The sequence below is a fragment of the Drosophila tropicalis genome, unplaced genomic scaffold, assembly GCF_018151085.1.
Source record: "Drosophila tropicalis isolate 14030-0801.00 unplaced genomic scaffold, ASM1815108v1 contig_845, whole genome shotgun sequence".
Taxonomy (NCBI): domain Eukaryota; kingdom Metazoa; phylum Arthropoda; class Insecta; order Diptera; family Drosophilidae; genus Drosophila; species Drosophila tropicalis.
The window spans coordinates 3,450,152-3,469,819 of NW_027173338.1; the positions used below are offsets into that span (position 1 = coordinate 3,450,152).

The 19,668-nt window shown below is 38.6% G+C and overlaps 1 protein-coding gene across 5 annotated transcripts in view; it reads right to left on the reverse strand.

Moving 5' to 3' along the window:
* Nucleotides 1–19,668, reverse strand: part of sick (sickie) — a 203,063-nt gene that overhangs the window by 64,260 nt on the left and 119,135 nt on the right. For 3 of the 5 annotated variants that reach the window (XM_068295747.1, XM_068295755.1, XM_068295748.1), the window contains 3 exons: nucleotides 8,725–8,855; nucleotides 7,268–7,376; nucleotides 5,626–7,206 (listed from right to left, as the gene is read on the reverse strand). In XM_068295747.1, coding sequence (XP_068151848.1) covers nucleotides 5,626–7,206; nucleotides 7,268–7,376; nucleotides 8,725–8,855 — 1,821 coding nt within the window. Of the gene's footprint in view, nucleotides 1–5,625; nucleotides 7,207–7,267; nucleotides 7,377–8,724; nucleotides 8,856–15,794; nucleotides 15,978–19,668 lie in introns of those variants that run through there. The other 2 variants (XM_068295750.1, XM_068295749.1) reach the window with 1 other exon arrangement.

The window sequence follows — 19,668 nt, forward strand, 5'->3', positions numbered from 1 at the left end:
GTCAGTTATGGCTTAAAGGCTTGCGGAATGCTCAGGCCACATGCTTCTCGTTGAATTGCTTTTAATCGCTTAACTCTCATACGTGGGTGTTGCAGCAGAGGAAATTCGGGGTATTGAGGAGGAAGGGAACTGATAGAAGCATATTTTACCAATTTATTTTGAGATACGATGGAAAACTGCAGCTGGTTTTTAATATCTTTAAATATGATGTGACAACTGTTGCAATTATTATACCCTATAAAGATTAAAATGCCATGAAATTATATTCAGTCATTTATCTATGATTTCCCTCAATCGAGTAAAGAAGACCAAAATATCAGCAACAACAAACACTAAACTTGTTAATAAATTTGCTTAGAATCTATTGCCTTTTGTAATAAAATCTGCAGGGTATCTGAAAGTCGATGTTTTGGCTTAATAAACCTGTTTTTTGTGGCAATGCAGAAAATTCATTAGAAGTTATCTAATGACAGTTGTGCATTTACTATCAAAAGTGCTGATTAAATGTTGATTGGCAGTTGATTTTATCGCAACATTTTGTATTATGTGGTAAAAATAATTCCCAATTACTCTTTGGATTAACTTTTAATTAATTGGCACTTAATTAATTGCTAAATAAAATCAATATGTTGGCATATTTTGAACTCAATAATGTGTTAAATATTACTTTGAAGCTTGTTTGTAATGTAGAATAAGCTTTAAACTCTTAAATATATTGAAAATTAGGTGTACCAGCATCTTGATCTGATTGTCTTCTGAAATATGAAGATATATTTTATTGTATTTAAAAAAAAACGTTTTGCATTCTTGTCTGTGGAAAATGTGTCATGACTAAGTTTGTGTCTTCGCTAAAATTGTTAGCGCCATCTAACGTGAAAACGAGGGTAAGTTCTCGAAATGCGTTAACATGTTCATGTTAGCTTTTAGTCTTATGTTAGCCAACTGTTATTAAACAGAGGCGCGTGTTTGAAATTAACAAGGGTGTAAAATGTGAACTAGTTTAGATTATTATTATTATATGTATGGAATGTAAACTATGTAAACTATCAACCTAACTATACCGGAAACTATGTATCTTTCTGCTTAGAAAGAGCCTGGGAATCGAACCCCGATCCTCGCTGTTCAGTTGCCTGAATGACGGGCCGCTTAGACAATCCATCTATAGAAGACTGCTGGGTCAGATGATATATACTCCATTCTCGATTAAGTCCATTGAGCCAAAAATATATTTAATTTGGGCGATTTATAAGTCATATCTACTGGACCCAGAGAAAACCTTCCTCGCCACTTTCTCGTCTGACACTTTCAATTTCACATCAATAATCCAATTGGCATCCACTTAGCCAAAACTAAATCTAAAATCTCGCTGCGTCAGCAAAAAAATAAACCTTAATAAAGAATATGTTTTTAATGCGACAAACCGCATTTCAACCCCCTGCCAAAAAAAAAGAAGAATTTCCACTTCATTTAACATTAAGCCTGCACACCAAAAACAGGGAGAACCGAAAAAAGGAAACGGAAAAGCATATCAAAACGAGCCAACATGGATCACATTTTGTCATTGAACACTCGACTGGCCAATACCCACCTGAGCTGGAGGTCGTTTGGCAGAGTGAACAGGTGGGCAGGCAGGCCTAAACGAATATATTTTGCCGCTTATATTTTTGTAACCTGGACAACAGTTTGGTTCACTGAATTTGGATTGGATTCAATAAGAGAAAGTCGCAGACTGGGAGCCAAAAAAAAGAAGGAGAAAAACAATTTGTATTTATTATAAAGATGAAGCGGGACGGCTATCGGGGCGTATGAGTGCGAAAATGTATGTATGCAGAGTTGCGGTCAGCGGAAAATTAACAAAATGTGGTAAACCGACGAGTTGAGCAGGCAAATGAGAAGAATCAAATGGTCAAACGGCTGAATGATACTTGAAATAAAATTTATCTATGAAATAAAAAATAAATAAAAAACTGCAACAATAAAAAACCTCGAAAACGCATTTAATTTTGATTTAATTATTTGACTTTACCGCATTCTAAAAGTAATAAAAATTTAAAAACAATTTCTAATATCAGATATTTGGTCTACTTTACTTTCTATTGAGGTTATTTTTACAGAAGGCTTCTTAAGGCTTGTTTTTAGCTAGGATAGCTTTTTAATTGGCTGTAAAAAGGATCTACTACTTTTAAAGAGTATTTACTTTTCACCTTAAATTTTCAAAGCTTTTTTAATGTAAAGTATTATAACTGTAATCAGATTTAACTCCTTTTAAAATGAAAATCTTGTCATAAGAAAAGCATTCTTCCATTTACGTTTTGCACGCATGAAAGAAACTTCCTTGCATATCCTTTTTATCATACAATCTTTAAGCAGCAACTTTAACAAGCACAAGTCGGGACTGAGAGAATTCTTGGCAGGGCAAACTGCTGCATCTCACGCCTGGGCCATAAATCAAATGAATTGAAAAATGCGTTATTAAATAAACGGAGGCCAAAAGGTTGAGAAAGTGGCAACAAGCAGAGCTTGCAAATCCAGTCAGGCCATGTGTGTGTTTGCGTCCAGTCCACTGTTGCCTCACCCATCCTAGGAAATATCCTTGAACCTGTCTGCGTCCTTTCCTTGTTGAAATATTCCAGTTCTTTTTTTTCCTGCCCTTTGCTGCATTTTGATTTACTTTTATGGCTAGACACTGAACTGAACTGCCCCTGCACAGACACCAAAGGTGCCTAGTCCTGTGTGTGTGTGCTCACTTGTTGGGCTTCAAAAATTATATCCTGCAGGTGTCTGCACCGCAACTGCAGCTGATTAGCTCTCCCTGCTTGACACTAATGCGACAGGTTGACTACACTATTCTCTGCTCTCCTTCTAAAGCGACCATAATGTGCATTAAAATTCAATTACAAAATATATTTTCCAGCTACACAAATACGTGACCAAGGCACCAAAAGTCATTGTCGAGGTTCAGTTAACTGAACGTTGAACTTTTTAGGGTAGAGGGCGGGTCCCCGTGTGGAAAAGAAAGATATTGGCGACAGCTGTTCTACTATTTATAGAGCTTAGAGTTCTCTTCTGCCCCATGGTATTGCATTAATTTTACAGATCAAAAGCGTTGATGGAACCGCAAGCTAATGAAAATGTAGTCTTCCATTTCCACTGACAGCATTCATAAGCGCTTTTTAATGAAATGCGTGGAAATGCCAAGTTGATTCTGCCCGTGGAGAGGCACAAAAGAAGTGTGGGAGTTAGCTGGGTGGGTGGTAGGGGGTTGTGTCGGGTGAGTGTGTATTTCTGACAAGTGTTTAATAAAAAACACAAAATTATGGCCTGGGTATTGGATGGCTTTGAACTGACTCTGACAGCTGTGGCTATGTTATCTTTTGCCTAAGGGCATTCAGCAAAGAGCAGGACGAGAATGTGGAGGAAGAGAAGTTAAATGCTTTCTATATATTTACGAGATTTTAATGAAATAAACTAAAACGACAATTTCGAGTTCTTTAAAAGGTGCAGAGCCTGAGATGCACATGGAACCTATTGGCCTTGAGTGTTTAAGTGGATTAAAGGTGGAAAAGTCATCTGCAATCCTATTCGATTTCATATAAGCAGCTTATAGAAGTTGCAAATGCTGTCTAGCAATCTTTATCGCATTTAGTTTGGTGTGTCAGAGATGTTAAAACTAAATTCAAAGAGTCTCTTTCTTTTAGCATAGCTTTTTCAGAAGTAAAATGTTCTTAGTATATTAAATCAAGTTGAATTCTGTATACGAAATGCCCCAAGGAAATGGAAAAAAGAGAAGAAGACATAAAAGGCCCATTGTTTGAATTGTTAAAAGAAAGTGAGGTGAACAAATGTTTCAGAAGATGAAAGTCGGAAAAATTAGAAAGCAAATGAAAAGAAAATTATGAATTATGTTTGGCTTAGCCATAAACAAACATAAGCAAAGCATTCTTGATAAGGTTAAATAGGTTGTCAAATAAGCATTGATTAAAAAGGGAAGGCTAAAAGTACGTAATTAAGCCCAATTCACATTTGGTCCCCAAAAGTTTTCAAGAATAAAATCAGCAAATTGCAACATTGAGGAATGAGTAAATTATTTAATTAAATGTTTAATTAACTTTATTTATTCATTGCAAGTGAAAGTCTCTGGACAAGTTCATGAAATCAGTTCAAAAATATGAAATTATGTATTTCATGAAATGCATTTCACTTCAAATAACCCAATTTACACCTTAACTTTTGGCCAATTCAAACAACTCCCAAAGTGTACTGTGAAATGGTTGTTAACAGCAACCATTGTAACCCTCATGCATCTAATGGCAAATTCAAGCTTTGTTAACTGAAGTGCCAACATGGCAAGTGCCCGGAAGCTGGTTACCATGGATATCTGCATATATTCATAGATATATATGGATATACAAACATATATGAATGGATGTGTGTGCATGTGTAGATGGGCATCCTCAATATCCTGTATGGGGTTTACACTTTGACAGCTGAGCATTGTCAATTGTCAAGTCATCGTCTGCCGTTGTTGACAATTTGCAAATGACATTTGACATGCCACAGCACGAGTTCAGGGTGAACCGAAATCAGGAGCAGGAACATCAGAAACCGAACCTGAAGTCAACATCACAAGTGGATTTTATGCAAATTGGCAATTTGAGATGAGTCCTGTCGGCTGTCGGTTAGATATCTCACGGGGAGTATGAGTTTTGGATCCTTTCAAGTGGCATACAGCGCATCTTGACTTCTGTTTAGGCGGAAGTTGTTAAGGTAGTCAAGTGGTTGCCATCACAATTAACTGCCTGATGACAGAGATACTCCGACACTTGAGTGTTTCGGTTCTAGCATCTGCAGCAACTGACATCAAAAGTGCGGCCAAATTGTGCGTGGCAAGAACAAAACCCAAAAACAAAGTCAAAGTCAAAGCCGGCGGCAAATACTTCCATTTAAATGCCGTTTAATGGGCCACACGCCACATTTGGAAGGCGAACAATCGGCCAAACGACACCAACAGCAGGCAAAGACAAAGTTCTTGGAAATGAAGCGATACAACGGCAAATTTTCTTGGTTGACTCATTGGTGTCAACAAAAGGCTGGAGCAGCATTGCATATTCCATGACTCATCGGGCATCAGAAGGGCCAACAGAGCAGTGGGGCATTTGGCGTGTCTTTATTTTTATAAAAAGTTCAACATATGTGTCAGTATATAATCCAAAGAATGTCAACGTGAACTGCTATCGAATTTATTGCGACAAATTGATGCAAAAGGAACTCTAATATGTCTCTTAAGACAAGGTGTAGATCAGGGACTAAACAGGATAGGAAAACAGCTTGTCTGTTGCTAAATCTTAGTTTCTAGAGATTATAAACTGATTATTTCAGGTTGGTTAACGGAAAGATCGTCATGTCCAAAGGAGAAACTGCTGAAATTATAGCTTAAAGAACATCTACATCATTAGATGGGTATCCATACTAGAATCCCGCTGTAAAATCTTAAATTTCCTTTTCAAATATTTTCTTTTTTGTCTTAGTAGTTTATCGAGTGTTTGCATCATCACAATTTAATTCAGTTGAGTTCACTTTACAAACTAGTATATGGCAAAATTTTTGCAATTTTCTTGCACTCACCGTTCTTCAATGGTCGTTGGCAGTTGAGTTCGTGCTCGCATCATGCTGAGAAAGTGTTTGCCATGGGACAGACCACCCATTGAGGCGGCACTGGAGCCACCGCCACCGCCACTTCCCTCGGACAAATAGCCGTTGTCAATGTCATGATAACGACTGGCAGAAGGTGAACTGCCCACGCGTAAGGCATCGCCGTCACTACAGTAGCCAGCCTGGGCCATGTCCGACTCACAAAAGTCCAGATATGATTGATGGGGCAAAGCATGCTGATGATGATTCCCGCCACGGGCTCCCCTTGTGGGCAAAGTCACATGTGAGTTGTAGCCCCTGAGAAGAGGACGCATTGGAAGGATGGCAGAACCAGACGCTGAGCATGAGCCAGACGGCAGTCCTGAAGCCATTTGAGGCTGTTGCAGCTGCTGCTGCTGCTGCTGTTCCTCTTTGGACTCATAGATGGTGCCGACAATCTTTGACGGTATAGTATGAAATTTGCTAGGTGAAGCGGTGGGTGTATTCGGAGCCGAATTGGGCATGGGTCGTTGCAGAGGCGAACGTGGTGGTGGCGATGCCAAGATATGTGGACCCGCATTGTATTCCAGCTTACGTAGAGCAGTTAGTGAAGATTTCGGTGGGGGCAGACGACTGCTGGTGCCATAGATGCTGCCAGTTGGTGTTATGCTAACATGTTGCGGGGTGCTGGGCTCACTGAGGTATCCTCCGGGTCCTGGCAGTGCTGATATGTGTGACGAGGTGGGTGGTGGGGGTGGAGGACTGTTGGCATAATACGGTGGAGGAGGATGCGGAGGAGGTGGTCCTGTCTGAAGGATATGTGTCGTTTGATTTACTTCCTGGGATATGTTTGTCTGTGTGCCCTGATGGGCGGATATGTCGTTCGTTTCGCGTTTCATTGGCTCCGCACTGATACCCAGCTGAGGTAATTTACTAGTTCCCTTGATCACGCCAATGGGTTTCGGTAATCCGGTGCCACTGGGACTTTGACACAGGTTTTGTCCTTTCAGTGAGCTCTTTGAATCCGATTTTGAGTGCAATGAAGATCTCGATGATGTCTTCACAGTGTTCTTTTCGACAGTTACACCTTGTTGACCGGGTCTAGTCAGAGAACTCTTGCCGCCTCTACCCATAGTAGAGCTACGCGATTCGTTTCCCGACTCTTCTTTATTCAACGATCTGGCTGGACTCTTCTCTTTCTTGTCCAATTTGGTCTTAGTCGTCTGGTCCTTCTTCTGCTGAGCAGCCAGTAGCTTGGACTGTTTGGTATTATGCTTCTGTTGGACTTTTTGCGAACTCACGCTTATGCTGGGTGGTTTCAACTGGGAATTATGGCCATCGTTGAGACTTAAACTTGAATCGGATCGCTCAGATCTGGCCGAGCTAAACCCCGATGAGGATGAAGTTCTTTTTGATTGGATTTGAGTCTTAGTTGCAGCTGCTACTGCTGCCTGCTGTTGCTTCTCCTTATTGAAGAGCTTCAACTTGTCCAACATGGAGTGTTTCTGTGGAGCCTGCGGAGGATTCAGACTACTTGGCGACGGAATGCCACTCTTGACACTGGGCGGACGAAGGCTATAAATAAAAACGAAATTTAATCCTGTTTTCCCAATATCAACAATTAAGCATCTCTTACCTATTATTGTTTCCACTTTTGAGGCTCTGTATTGTGTGATTGCTGGTGGGCGGACTATTTGGACGGCTTGTATTGAAATCGTTTCCGCTCTTGCCCAGTCCCGGTATGGCTAAAACGAAAGACAGAGACACATTAAAGAACTGTCAACCCAGGGCTGTTCATTAATTTCATTTTCGCTGGCGCCCACTTGAGTCTGTCAAAAACAAGAGGCTAACCGATCAGGAGTAGGCCGCCGCATCGGCAATGTCGACTCATCGCTGTCAGCGTCTATAAATCAATGCTAAAGGCCAAGGCGGACATTAAACTTAATTAATTGCTGTGCGTGAAAACTGATAACAGACAGCCAGATCAAATTTATGTGTCCTCTCCCCTCTCAATGAAAATATCAAAAAATAAATCATTTTGCCAAACAAATATAGAAATTGTGCACTAAAAAATTTCTATAAAAAGTTATTTTTAATTACCCCTTAAAAACATTTATAACAAATTATCAACAAATATCGATCAACTTTTAGACCATTACGCAAAACATTAAAAACTCTACTCCTCATTGAAAAATGAAAGCATCCTAAAGGTCTCTCTCCGTATGATTGTTGGAAAAAGAATTTTGTCATGGGGAAAAATTTTAATTATATTTGGAAAATAATTGCTGTCACGGAATGTTTTTCGAAGGGATCGATCTGCAGAGTTTCTTTGTTTATCTATAAATAATCTTAATTGGGGGAACTGTTTATTTCGTTTTCAGCTACTTGAACTCTCAGTTTAGTTTTTTAATGCAATTTAAGATTTAAACTCAATACAATATGTTTTTAATTTCGGATTTTTTTCCAATATACTTTGGAATCTTTTAGAGATCATTAACGAGGCGTTTAAATTGGTTCTTAAAAATCAATCGCATACTTTCACACTCTCCTTTTCGTAATGCAATAACGTAATCGTAAAGCCCATGTTACATTTATAATTTAATTAATGAATTAATTAATTAGACCTACAGTTACCTATGCCGCAAAATCAGTTGCAATTGAAACGTAAGCCAACTCTTTTGGTCACATTCCCATTTCGAACTCTAACCCTAACAAAACCATAAACAACTCCCCACGGGGCTTTGAATCCCTTCCCTCCAGGTTTTCTTTTTTATGACAAATCTCGGTCATGCCCCCAAACGGGAGGCATGCAGATGCATACATATGAAAAGAGTTTACGAAACAATCCCCCAATATGATTCCCACACAACGGCAACGAGCGGGTGGACTAAGTGCAGAACTCAACTTTTTTGGGGGTTGCGTCAGACCAGAAATTTGTTTATTCCCAGCAAACAAGCAGGGGAAACGATCCCGATCCCCTTACATAATAACCAACACTGCTTTCCTAAGCCCAGGGGTTGGTTTCTGGCTTAAAAATATATTTTTTAATAAATTTCCCACACCCTCCCTATGGAGTTGCTCTCGGATACTTACATGGCGTATGATTCGGTGTGGGTGGCAACGGACGCACCTTGTCCGGGGGACAGCGACGTTGGACCATCACGGTCGCTGGCAGAGGTATGGCAGTACCGCCATTGACCTTCGCATAGGCGGGTGCTATTTGTCTGCAATAAGAAAAAATAAAAAAAAAGAATAATTATTCTCAAGTTTTATTCAAAAACAATCTCTTATGAGGATATAAATGTTTTTTTTTTTATTGCCATTTATGGCAACTGCTCGCCCACGCGGTTGTCTTCTCAGGCGTGATTTGCATGGTATACAAAAACAAAAAACACATTTGCAGAGGGGCCAAGAACATTGATAAATTAATGAACTTGTTGCTTGCCGTCAAGCCCCTTTTTTCTTAGCATTATTTCTTGGCAAAAGCAAAAATAAAATTGCAGTAAAAATTGCTGTAAAAATATTTTTACGATTTGCATTTTGCGCGGAATGGCAAATTGACTGACTGACGTCGAGTCAAAGCGACAAAGTGTGCGTAAATAAATTTGCATATCAATAAAAGATACTTTTGTATCTCATACAGCGTACATAAGTAGCATTTTGTGTTATTATTAAATAAACGCTATTCGCAAGATACTTAAACATGATTAATTCAAAACAATGAGTTATCCCCTCTCTCTCTCTCTCTCGATCTATTAAAACTTTCCCAATTAGTCCAAAGACTGATTAAGTGCACAAATTAAGATGAAAATTCCTATTAAAATTAATAACAAAGAAGAAAAAATAACAGCACTAACTTTTAATAAGTCGCGACTCGTAAAATTCCGCAGGGGTTCGCCGCCAACACAACAGACAAGAACAAGAACCAAAAGATACAATTGTATCTTACGGGTTGCTTGGCATTTTGCATTGTTGTTGGCCATTAATAAGCCAGCCAGCACCAGGAGAGTTTAACAATTGTATTAAATGAATGAGATTAAAAAAAAAAACACAACCAAAAAGAAGAAACACCAAAAAGAAGAAACACAGAGGAAAAATCCCCATAAAAACAAAGCTGACAGACAAATGAAGAAATGAAGTTGCCAACTGCTGCAAATTAAATACGCATGCCAGACACAGGACGATGTCTGTAAGGACGACTCGACATATCCTCTAGCTCCTACTGCTTCTCATCAAGTGTGAGTGTGTGTGTGTGTGTGTGCCTGCCAAGACATTTTTCTTTACCATTGAACAAACCTAAAGATTCATTTTTGTCGTTTTTTTTTTGTTTGCAAAATTACTTTCATATTATTTTATTTGCGTTTTATTGTTGAAGATGTTTGCCTCGCCATTGAAAGAGTCAAAAGCTGTCTGCGGAGTTTTGATTCAGTTTTTTTTTTTTCCTTATTGCTCCTCCTTTAGATACTAAAAAAAGATGTCGATTGTCAGAGAAATGTTATAAGATGGCAAACCATCCAAGATGTAACTATAAGAAGCCAGGAGATAGGAGTACCAAGAAGTTTGCTTACAATAGTTACAGCAAGTTCACTGCCATTGTGAACTCTGTGAACCACCCTCGCTCATTTTGCATATACACATTGTGTGTTTTTGCCATCTTTGCCCACATCAGCTTGTTATAAGTCAGAAATCTATTTGTATCTTTCATTCATGTATGGCAGCTGCAGCTTTTACTCTCAGGTGTCACATGTCGAATATGATGAGAGTGCATTGGGCGCCAACTTCTGTATTCTTGCATCATTCCGCGACGTCCGCTTCGTCCCTTCCTCCGGGCTTGTTGCACAAATTGAATTTGCGTCTTTATTACGCATTTTTGATTTGTTTACTGGAAGCTTGTACAGATTTGTTTTCTACAGATATATGTAGAAATTGCAGCAGCAAAATGTCTTTGACCTTTAGTGGTAGACAGGCAGAGGCAGAGGCAGAAGCAGAAGCAGAGCCAGTGGCAGTGGCAGAAACTCATAATAGCCGAGGACCCTTTTTTAGCTTCTGGTGGCATTCACCTGTGTGCATCTGTGAGTTTGTGTGTGTGCATTTGTGTGTTCTTTTTTTTTTTTTGTGCCCACGTTGAACATTTCCGTAATGTTGACGGGGACATTTGTTCACTTTTGTATAAATATGAAACAGTGGGCGATGGCAGCACCTCTTCCTTTTGCTCCTCGCTCTCCTGCTTCTTCTCTTGACTGGCCATTAGTTGCATTTGCCTGGTATTGCATTTTCTGTGTGTGTGTGTGTGTTGTGTATAGTATTTCTGTTGTTGCCACACAATGTGTCACTTGAGTTGCATTTGTCAAGCCTGGCTCGTTGACTCGAGGATGCTGAAGCTGGTAGCTGAAGACCTGGGGCTCAGTTCTGGGGCCTGTTCTGACCATTTTGGGTGAATTTGCCAGTTGCCTTATAAGAGGCAACGACTCTTTCGCTTTTATTATTGGTTACACTTATAGCCATTTATGGTTAGATGATGATGCCGAGCCCTTGGAATGCCAACGCTGCTGTTGCTTAAGATAACCCCGTCTCATCATCAACAGCATCTTTGGCATTATCATCATTTGATATTTAACAATTTTCACTTAATCTTGACCCAAAAACCTTTAAGCTTGCTAAATTTTTCTCGTAAATTTTGCCACAGCAATTTGTGTTTTGTGCTACCGAAAAAGAAAAAGAAAAAATTTAACCACAATATCCCCGATAAGCGCAACTTTTTCGACCGCCTGTGCCTGTTTGTCAAGTATCTGGCGAGAGGCAAGGCGTTGCGAGGTCTGGCCAATTCAGGCTCTTGATGGTGACGATGATGATGTTGTTAGTGATGGAGCTGAAGAAGTAAAGCCTGTGCACAATTTACGAGAGTGTGTCTGTGTCTGGCCGCCAAGTTGGAGGTACTTGAAATGAGACGATGTAGTTGCTGCTCCATGGTCGCTGATTTTTCTGTTAGAGGGTATGAAGATTTTTTGAGTGGGTGTTGAATGGTTGATAATAAGCGTAATTATATGCCATTGATATGGCCAGAAGGAGTGTAGAGCTAAGACCATGTGAAAGGAGTATATCTGCAGTGGGAACTGTAGTGAAATGTTTACAATCTTATTGGACTCAATACAAATTGTAATGAAGCAAGTAAGTCGACTCGTCGACTTGGGTATACCATACACCTGGTGAAACAAATATTTCTTATTTCGAAGACCAAATGTATGTCTATTAAATTGTTTTTACATGTCTTATACTATGTGCTATCTCGCTCACTCTACAAACACACGAGCACTCTAGCGCCGCTACTAGCCAACGTCCAATTCTGGCCTTGTGGACCGCGTAGTAAAATACGTTCATACGCATATTTTACATGTTTCTAGTCCGATTTCAATAAAATTTGGTAGTTTGGTAGAAATAGATAAGATAAATTAGTCTGCCAAATTTAAATGCGATAGTCAAAAAACTAAAGGAGGAAATCGGTTTTTTCTAAATTATGGAGGCGGAAGTGGGCGTGGCAAAATGTGAAAATATCTAAATTCTCCGCGCATACTATGCCAGTATACATTCTAAATTTGGTGACTTTAGCTTTGTTAGTTTTTGATAAAATCAGTTTTGTTTAATTTGCGGGGGCGGAAGTGGGCGTGGCAAAATGTTTAAATAGCCAATATCTGCGCGTCTATTAAGCTAGTCTACATACTAAATTTGATGTCGGTAGCTATCATAGTTTTGAAGGAAATCACTTTTATGTAAATTCCGGGGGCGGAAGGGGGCGTGGCAAAAAGTTTAAACAATTAGTTTCTGCGCGCTAACTAAACGAGCATATAAACCAAATTTGATGTCTCTAGCTATTATACTTTTTGAGAAAAACAGTTTTGTGTGATTCCTGGGGGCGTAAGGGGGCGTGGCAAAAAGTTTGAACAGTTAATTTCTGCGCACTAACTAATCGGGTATACAAACTAAATTTGATGTCTCTAGCTGTCATACTTTTTAAGAAAAACAGTTTTATGTGATTCCTGGGGGCGTAAGGGGGCGTGGCCGAAATTCCAAATTACTCTGAACATGTGCATACTACACGAGTATACATACCAAATTTGGTGGCTCTAGCTCTTATAGTCTCCGAGATCTGCGTGTTCATACGGACGGACGGACGGACGGACGGACGGACGGACGGACGGACGGACGGACGGACGGACGGACGGACGGACGGACAGACGGACATGGCTAGATCGACTCGGCTGTTGATCCTGATCAAGAATATATATACTTTATAGGGTCGGAGAAGCTTCCTTCTGCCTGTTACATACATTTTGGCGACTTTAATATACCATTTCACCCTATGGGTGTATGGTATAAAAATTGCCATCAATTTAAAGGAACACTAAGGAAAGAGTCTCGTTTATACACCCAGTAGCAATAATGTGGTTTAAGTTTTCTACCATAAAAATGCCTTAAAGTTTAAAGGGCTCAGTTTTCACTCACAATCAGTTGTCATGGTTGGAGAGATGCTTGTAGGAAATGAGAAAGAAAGTTTTCTTTTAAACAGGTGAAAGAAGCTCTCATATTTTATGTCTTTGACTATGAAACCAATGTTGTACGTACATGTCATCAGCATCTTCATTTTGAACATCAGCAAACAATGTTCTTAACCAGCAGTCATTCGAAATTTGTAATGTGATATGCTGGAAAACGTGTTCATCTGAAAATAAAAAAAAGTCGTGTTCTTCTGAGGGTATCAGACATCCTACCTCTCTCTTTCTCTACACCTCTCTTCATTGTGGGTCTTAGTGAAAACTACTTTTTCCCCAGCCTTCCTTCCTTCCTTTCCATCTAAAAGATAGACTTCATATGACTTACTACCTTTGAGTATTGTGTTCTTCTTGTCTACTTTTGCTTGGTTGCTTTTCAAGTGCGACATAAAGTCACGAATTTTCAGTTATTAGACAAAGCGATGCGGAGCGAGAAAAAACTTGTGTCTTGTGACTTTAGAGACGCATTTTCTCAGCTGCTTGCAACAAACAATTAATAGCGTCTGCTAACGCCCCTTCTGTACACCCGCTCCCTCCATTTCCCTATCCCCTTCACATCTCATTCCCCTGTGTCATATACACACGTGCGGAGCTGACGACGGCAAAGTCAAAAAGATGTTGCTAATGGCTCTGGCTGCCACCTTTTGTTGACTCGGAGGGACAACCAAGAAGGCGACGGCGACGGCAACGACAACGACGTCGTCGACTAAGATGAAGACAGGGCAGGACAAACATCTTTAAATATGCAGCAGCAGGTTGGAGCTAGAGAGATGGCGTTGTAAACAAACCGCTTGGCAGTGCCACAAGACCACAAATGGAGAGTGGCCCCAAAACAAAAACAAAAAGCAATAGCCACATCAAGTGGGCAGAGGCTTTTGGCTCTCCCCTCATTTTGCTGATGCCCCCCTCCCCCATTACCTAGACTTCTTCCCTGCTTTCCTACTAACTTGGCAAACTCAAGTAGCAACTTCCACTGTATTTTCTTTGCAGAGATGGAAGTGTGGACCATTAGAAGTAGGTTTCACCTACTACGGAAAACCCTTTGGAAATTTGAATAATATTTAAAAAGTTAATACATAGATTGTTATTCTTTGGAAAAGTCGAGAATCAACGAGGGAATTCAAGTTTATTTTATTAGGCATAAGTTTCAATAGCTGGAATTGCAATAACTGTGTGTCCTTTGATATACAATTATCTAGAATTTGAACAGATCCAAAGAACAAAGTAAAATATAGTTAAATGGAACAACTATTTCTTTATTTTCAAATTCTCCGAATCTAATATATTACTTTTTGAATAACATTTCAAGTGCATGAAGCATGACTTTTACCATCTCTAAATTAGCCCTACATATGGTATATATCCCAGCTTAGTTTTGGATCACAGCAAATGGACTTTCTTCCTCTTTCTTTTCACACCAGCCAGCCAAATGCAGCTGGAAACATTTTGTGTGTTTGTGTGGCGAGGGTTGCGAATGGTTTTCGGTTGCCAGGACAAATAATGAATAAGTAAACTAGGCCTAGACTTTTATGCTCGCTCTCTATTTGAATAAACAAAGACGACTAGCCCAAGGGTTGTATACAGCCACCGATAAGTAGCACACACGCACAACAAACACACACAAACACATCAAATGCGATGCGATTCCGAGTTGCTTAGACCAAAACCGTAAAAATATTTTTTTCAATTATGCAACTTTGGCAAATGTTTTATTTATTGACTTTCGAGTGTGTGCGTATAAAGAGGAGGACATTTCCATCATAAATGGCAAAAAGGTTTTTAGATATGGTGGTTGATTTTCCCATCATTTTTCCAACCAAAACGGGGTGGTTGGTGTCAAGTCATCAAAAATGCACTTTGATATATTTCACAGCTGGAAAAAGTTGATCACTGGATTATGTAATACTCCAGCGAAGAACAAAGTCGACGGGGGAGTTCCCACTGCAGACACATAGACTGGTCGGCTTCCGCCTTAGGCTGGCTGGCTGGCAGCCAAGAGAAGAGGCCAAAAACCTTTGGGGAGAACAACCAGAAGTAATAGTGCATTGAAGTCAAGACGGCAAGTCGGCAAGTCGATCAACACCCAGACAGTTGCGTGTTTTTGGCCTCTTCTGGGCCGCCGCTTCTTCTTTTTGGCCAAATGTGTCACTTTCGGCACCTCAGAAAACATTAATTATGAATCACTGCGGTTTCTGCACACTTGTTTATCTCTCTCTTTCTTTCATTTTCTCTTCAGTTTTTTGTTAATTTAGAAAGCTGAGAATATATTCTTGAGATAGTTTTTTTTTTCGGTTTGAAAATGTCATTTCCATTAGCTGCTATCTGTTTCTTTAAAGGTCTAAATATAGAATAAATTCTGGAGTGAGGATTTTCTATAAAAATACTTTTTCACTTCCTTGGAAATTATCATAAATTTTCCAAAAGTTTGCTTTACTATAAATGTATTTTTATATGGCTAAATGATGGGAGGAGAAGATCCTCTGCTTAATTTATGGTTTTTCTTTTTTGTATAAAATATTTATAATGACTCTCATTAGTGGAATGGTTCGGGGCAGATTGACATTTTTCCATGGGCAAGGAAAAGCTCTCAGAAAACATATTTGTTAAGTTTTTTACCTTCTGACATCCGGTGAGTTGGGCAGACTGCGACATTTTCGTGAACTTTTACCACCACTTCCTCCGCCTCCGCCATGTGATGAGGATGATGATGAGGTATTACCCATGTTTTGCGATTAATTTTGCTGGTTTTGTTTCTCTTTTTTTTTGTAGGTAATGGTTTTTAATTTGGCATTTGGTTAATTTGATTTTTTTGGCACTTTTTTTACTTTGTTTGCATGATTTTTTATTTAAACAAAAACAGGATTTTTCTATTAAATAAACCAAATTAATATTTCGGTCTAAAAAGGTTTGCATTTGGCATACTTTATGGCTTCGCTTTAAACTTTGTTAGTTAGCTGTTTGAATTTTTTCTAGGTCATTATTAAAGTCCGTGAAATTTTTAACAAAAATTTATTAATCCCCAAATGATTTTTAGGAAAAATGAATTGGTTTTTCTTTTGGTTCTTTGGAAATATTTTTCATTCAAAGAAATGTCATAAATAAAACCCAATGTCCCATGAAATGAATGAATCTCAAATGCTTTTTCTTCACTAAAAAGCATTTACCAATCCAAAGCAAACTCAATTTTTTATTCATTTAAAATATCTTTATAACTTTTCGATTCTTTTTTTGAGATTTTTTAGCATATAAATAAATAATATGAGTGAATATATTTTTAGTTTCAATAAATGCTGGTAGATTAAAAATAAATACAACCTAAATTTCAATAATGAAAATATAGCATGGTAATTTTATAGATTAAAAAGTTATACCCTTGCAGGGGGTATTATAAAATTGGTCAGATGTTTAATCTTCAGATTGTTTTGACAACATTAAACCAAATTCAATTAGTTCACTGATTTTTTAACAAATTTTTTTAAATTATACAATTTGTTAAATTCACATAATTTGTATATTAATTACTATGTTCATTTTAGTTTTCTGTTTTGTCAATCTGTGAAAACTTTTATTTTTCAAGAGCTGTCTCTTTTCATTTCTTTGACTAAGTAATTCCACTTTGATTCGAAATGAAAGCGACAAAGAAACAATTTGCAACAATTTATGAAAATTATGCAGTCAAGTTGAATCTAAAGTTGACAAGTTTTCCTCCTTTGTTTTTGCTTCTTTCTTACTATCCATCTATCTGTTTCTCTTTTGCTGTGTCTATGCTAAATTGTCGTAATTGTTGCTGTGACAGTTTGATTACGCAACTGATGCCAAAGGAAAGCAAAACTCTAAAAGGGAAAAGGGAAAAGAAAGTATTCAATATAAATCAGTCAACTGACACTGCAACTGAAATTTCTCCTCCCTCTCTCCCCGTAAAGGCTTGACACGTGTCGCATTTTGCAGAATATTCGTGAACATTTTTGACGAATCGTAAAGGAAAAACCTCCCCATTAATTTTTACGACAAATTGATTAAGCCCAACAACATTTTCAATTGCAGCATCCCTGCTTTGCCAAGATATGGCGCAAAAGTTTCGGGTGTAAAAAAATATGACCACTTTGAGGGCATTTAGCAGGCACTTCAAATACAAACCAGAAATTGTACAATCGAAATCTTTGTTCCCAATCACGTGTCACGCACACGTGCGTGTGTTACTTTACACGCAATTTTTTTCTTCGGTCTTCTCCATGTTGTTGTTAATCATTGTAATTAAAGTTATTGATTTTATGAAAAGAACAACGACGCAGCTTTAAGCATCTTTGCCTTTAGATGAAGAGAAAATTATTGAAAGGTCGACTTTGAAATACCTTTTAAAGACTTTATTCTCTCAAAAGTTGACAGGCTCTATCCAAAGGACATATTCGATATTGACGAAATATTCCAATAGTTTCAAATATTTAAGGAAAGAGAATTGTAAGTATAAGTTGTATTTAACAAAACCGAAGTTAGTAACCTAACCTAGCCACAAATTATTTATTTAAGTTAACATTTATGCCTTTAGCTTTAAACCCATCCAAGGAGCGTGCAGATGGACACTAAGGTAAGGCATAAACTATTTGCCTAACTTTATCCATCTTAACACACAAATTTGATCGATGCTTACGGGGTGCAAAAGCCAAGACTTTCATTTACTATTCATTCTCCCCTTAGCTTGGTTTCTGTTTCCGATTAGCCAGCTCATACATCAAAAACCAGTCGTGGCTTTTGCCGTAGTCCATCTGGTTGTAGTCCTACGGAAGTTGTGCAAATATGTCTATATAATTGCATTAAGCAACCCTAACGAAAAAGGAAATTTCAGGTTTAAGATCAAAGTGCTACGCAAACATTTTATCCAGGCTCTCACTCTACCCCATGGCCGAAAATAAATTGGGGGTTTTCCCATTTTTCTCAATTTTCCCTTTTTTGTTGGCTTTGTGTATTTGCCTTTTGGGACGACGGGTGTGTCCAGACATTTGTTTGATTAGCGACAATTTTTACTTATGTCCAGCAGCATCATCAGTCTGATAACCTCTCCTGCCCGAGGGGGCAACCCACTTAATTACAAACTAATTTCATAAAGTAAACACTGTTCCCATCGAAGGGTGCGTAAGATCTTATGTATTTGTGAGCCTTTAATGAGTGGCAAAATGGCATATTTAGGTAATTAAATCAGAAATTATTCAGAACTCTATGGAGTGAAACATAGAAGGATCAAAGTAGAACTGAAAGAAGATGTCAAAGACTTTTGACGGAACATAAATTTCAAACATATCTAATTACTACCTAAGTATAAGTGTAGTAAATGGTCTCGCCCAAAGATGTACCAAATTCGATATGGTTAAAGTTCTGAGGGTCATCAATGTTCTGCCCATTTCGAATATAAAGCCCTAAAGCAAGGTTTACTCATAGCAAAAAGTAAAAAATATACAGTTGTTCCTTTGAATTGAGAATAATAAATTTTACTTAATATTCAACATATTGATTGGTTTTATCGATATATGTATGTAACCCGAATTGGGGATCTGAAATGCTCGCTTTTCAGCCAGTTTGCTGCCTCTTTTAACCATCCGCAGATGCGGCATCGATAACTAATTGTTCAATTTGAAAAATATCACGTACAAGTCGATTGCTTTGCTACATTGAAACTTTTTGACACACTTAAATTGCCGCCGGGTGGACTTGTCTCTCTCTTTCTATAGACAAGTTGAGCAAACACTTTCCTTATCACAAAAGAACATTGCACTTTTCCGACCAATGCATACAAATTCAGTCAAAGAAGTGGGCAAAACTTTTGTCAGGCAGAGGAATAAGGTGGAGATGTAAGGAAGAGGTAGAGAAAAGTGGACGGAGACTGGTACTCTTATCTATGCCGGCCCATGAGGCAAGTGGAATTATTAAAATCGGTTGCATTTTGCATATAGTATACAAGTAGAGAAACTGGAAATTGACGTTTAGTCACGTACCAACCGAAAGGAGGGAAGATGGAGGAGATGGTGGCCAGATGGAGAGGGCCCGCCACAACCCAAAAAAGGCAAATTATTTAATATGCGAAGAAGTGGCAGAAAGTTGCTGTTGTTGTAATGGCCAAGTGGAAGAGTAGAGGAAAGTGTGGCTTGAGCAAGTGTATGTTCTTCTTGTCACGAACAGAGAACAACCGCAAGGCGAATTTTGTTTTTTTTTTTTTGTAACCATCGACCATCCATGTTGGTTGTTACTTTTTAGGATGTGAAAATGCAATTTTTGAAAGGAAGTTCATATTAAATTAATGGCCCAATGTAAGTATATATATATTGTATATATCTGGTTTGCTTAAATTCAAGTTTCGTCTTAAGCTATTGACCAATGTCTGCCTTGGTCGGGCTCTGGTTCATTAATCTAACAATGCACAGGCGTTCAATCACCTCCAACCAACTTCTAACCGACTGGCGCCTGCTGCCTGCTCTGCATATACATATATTATACGTTC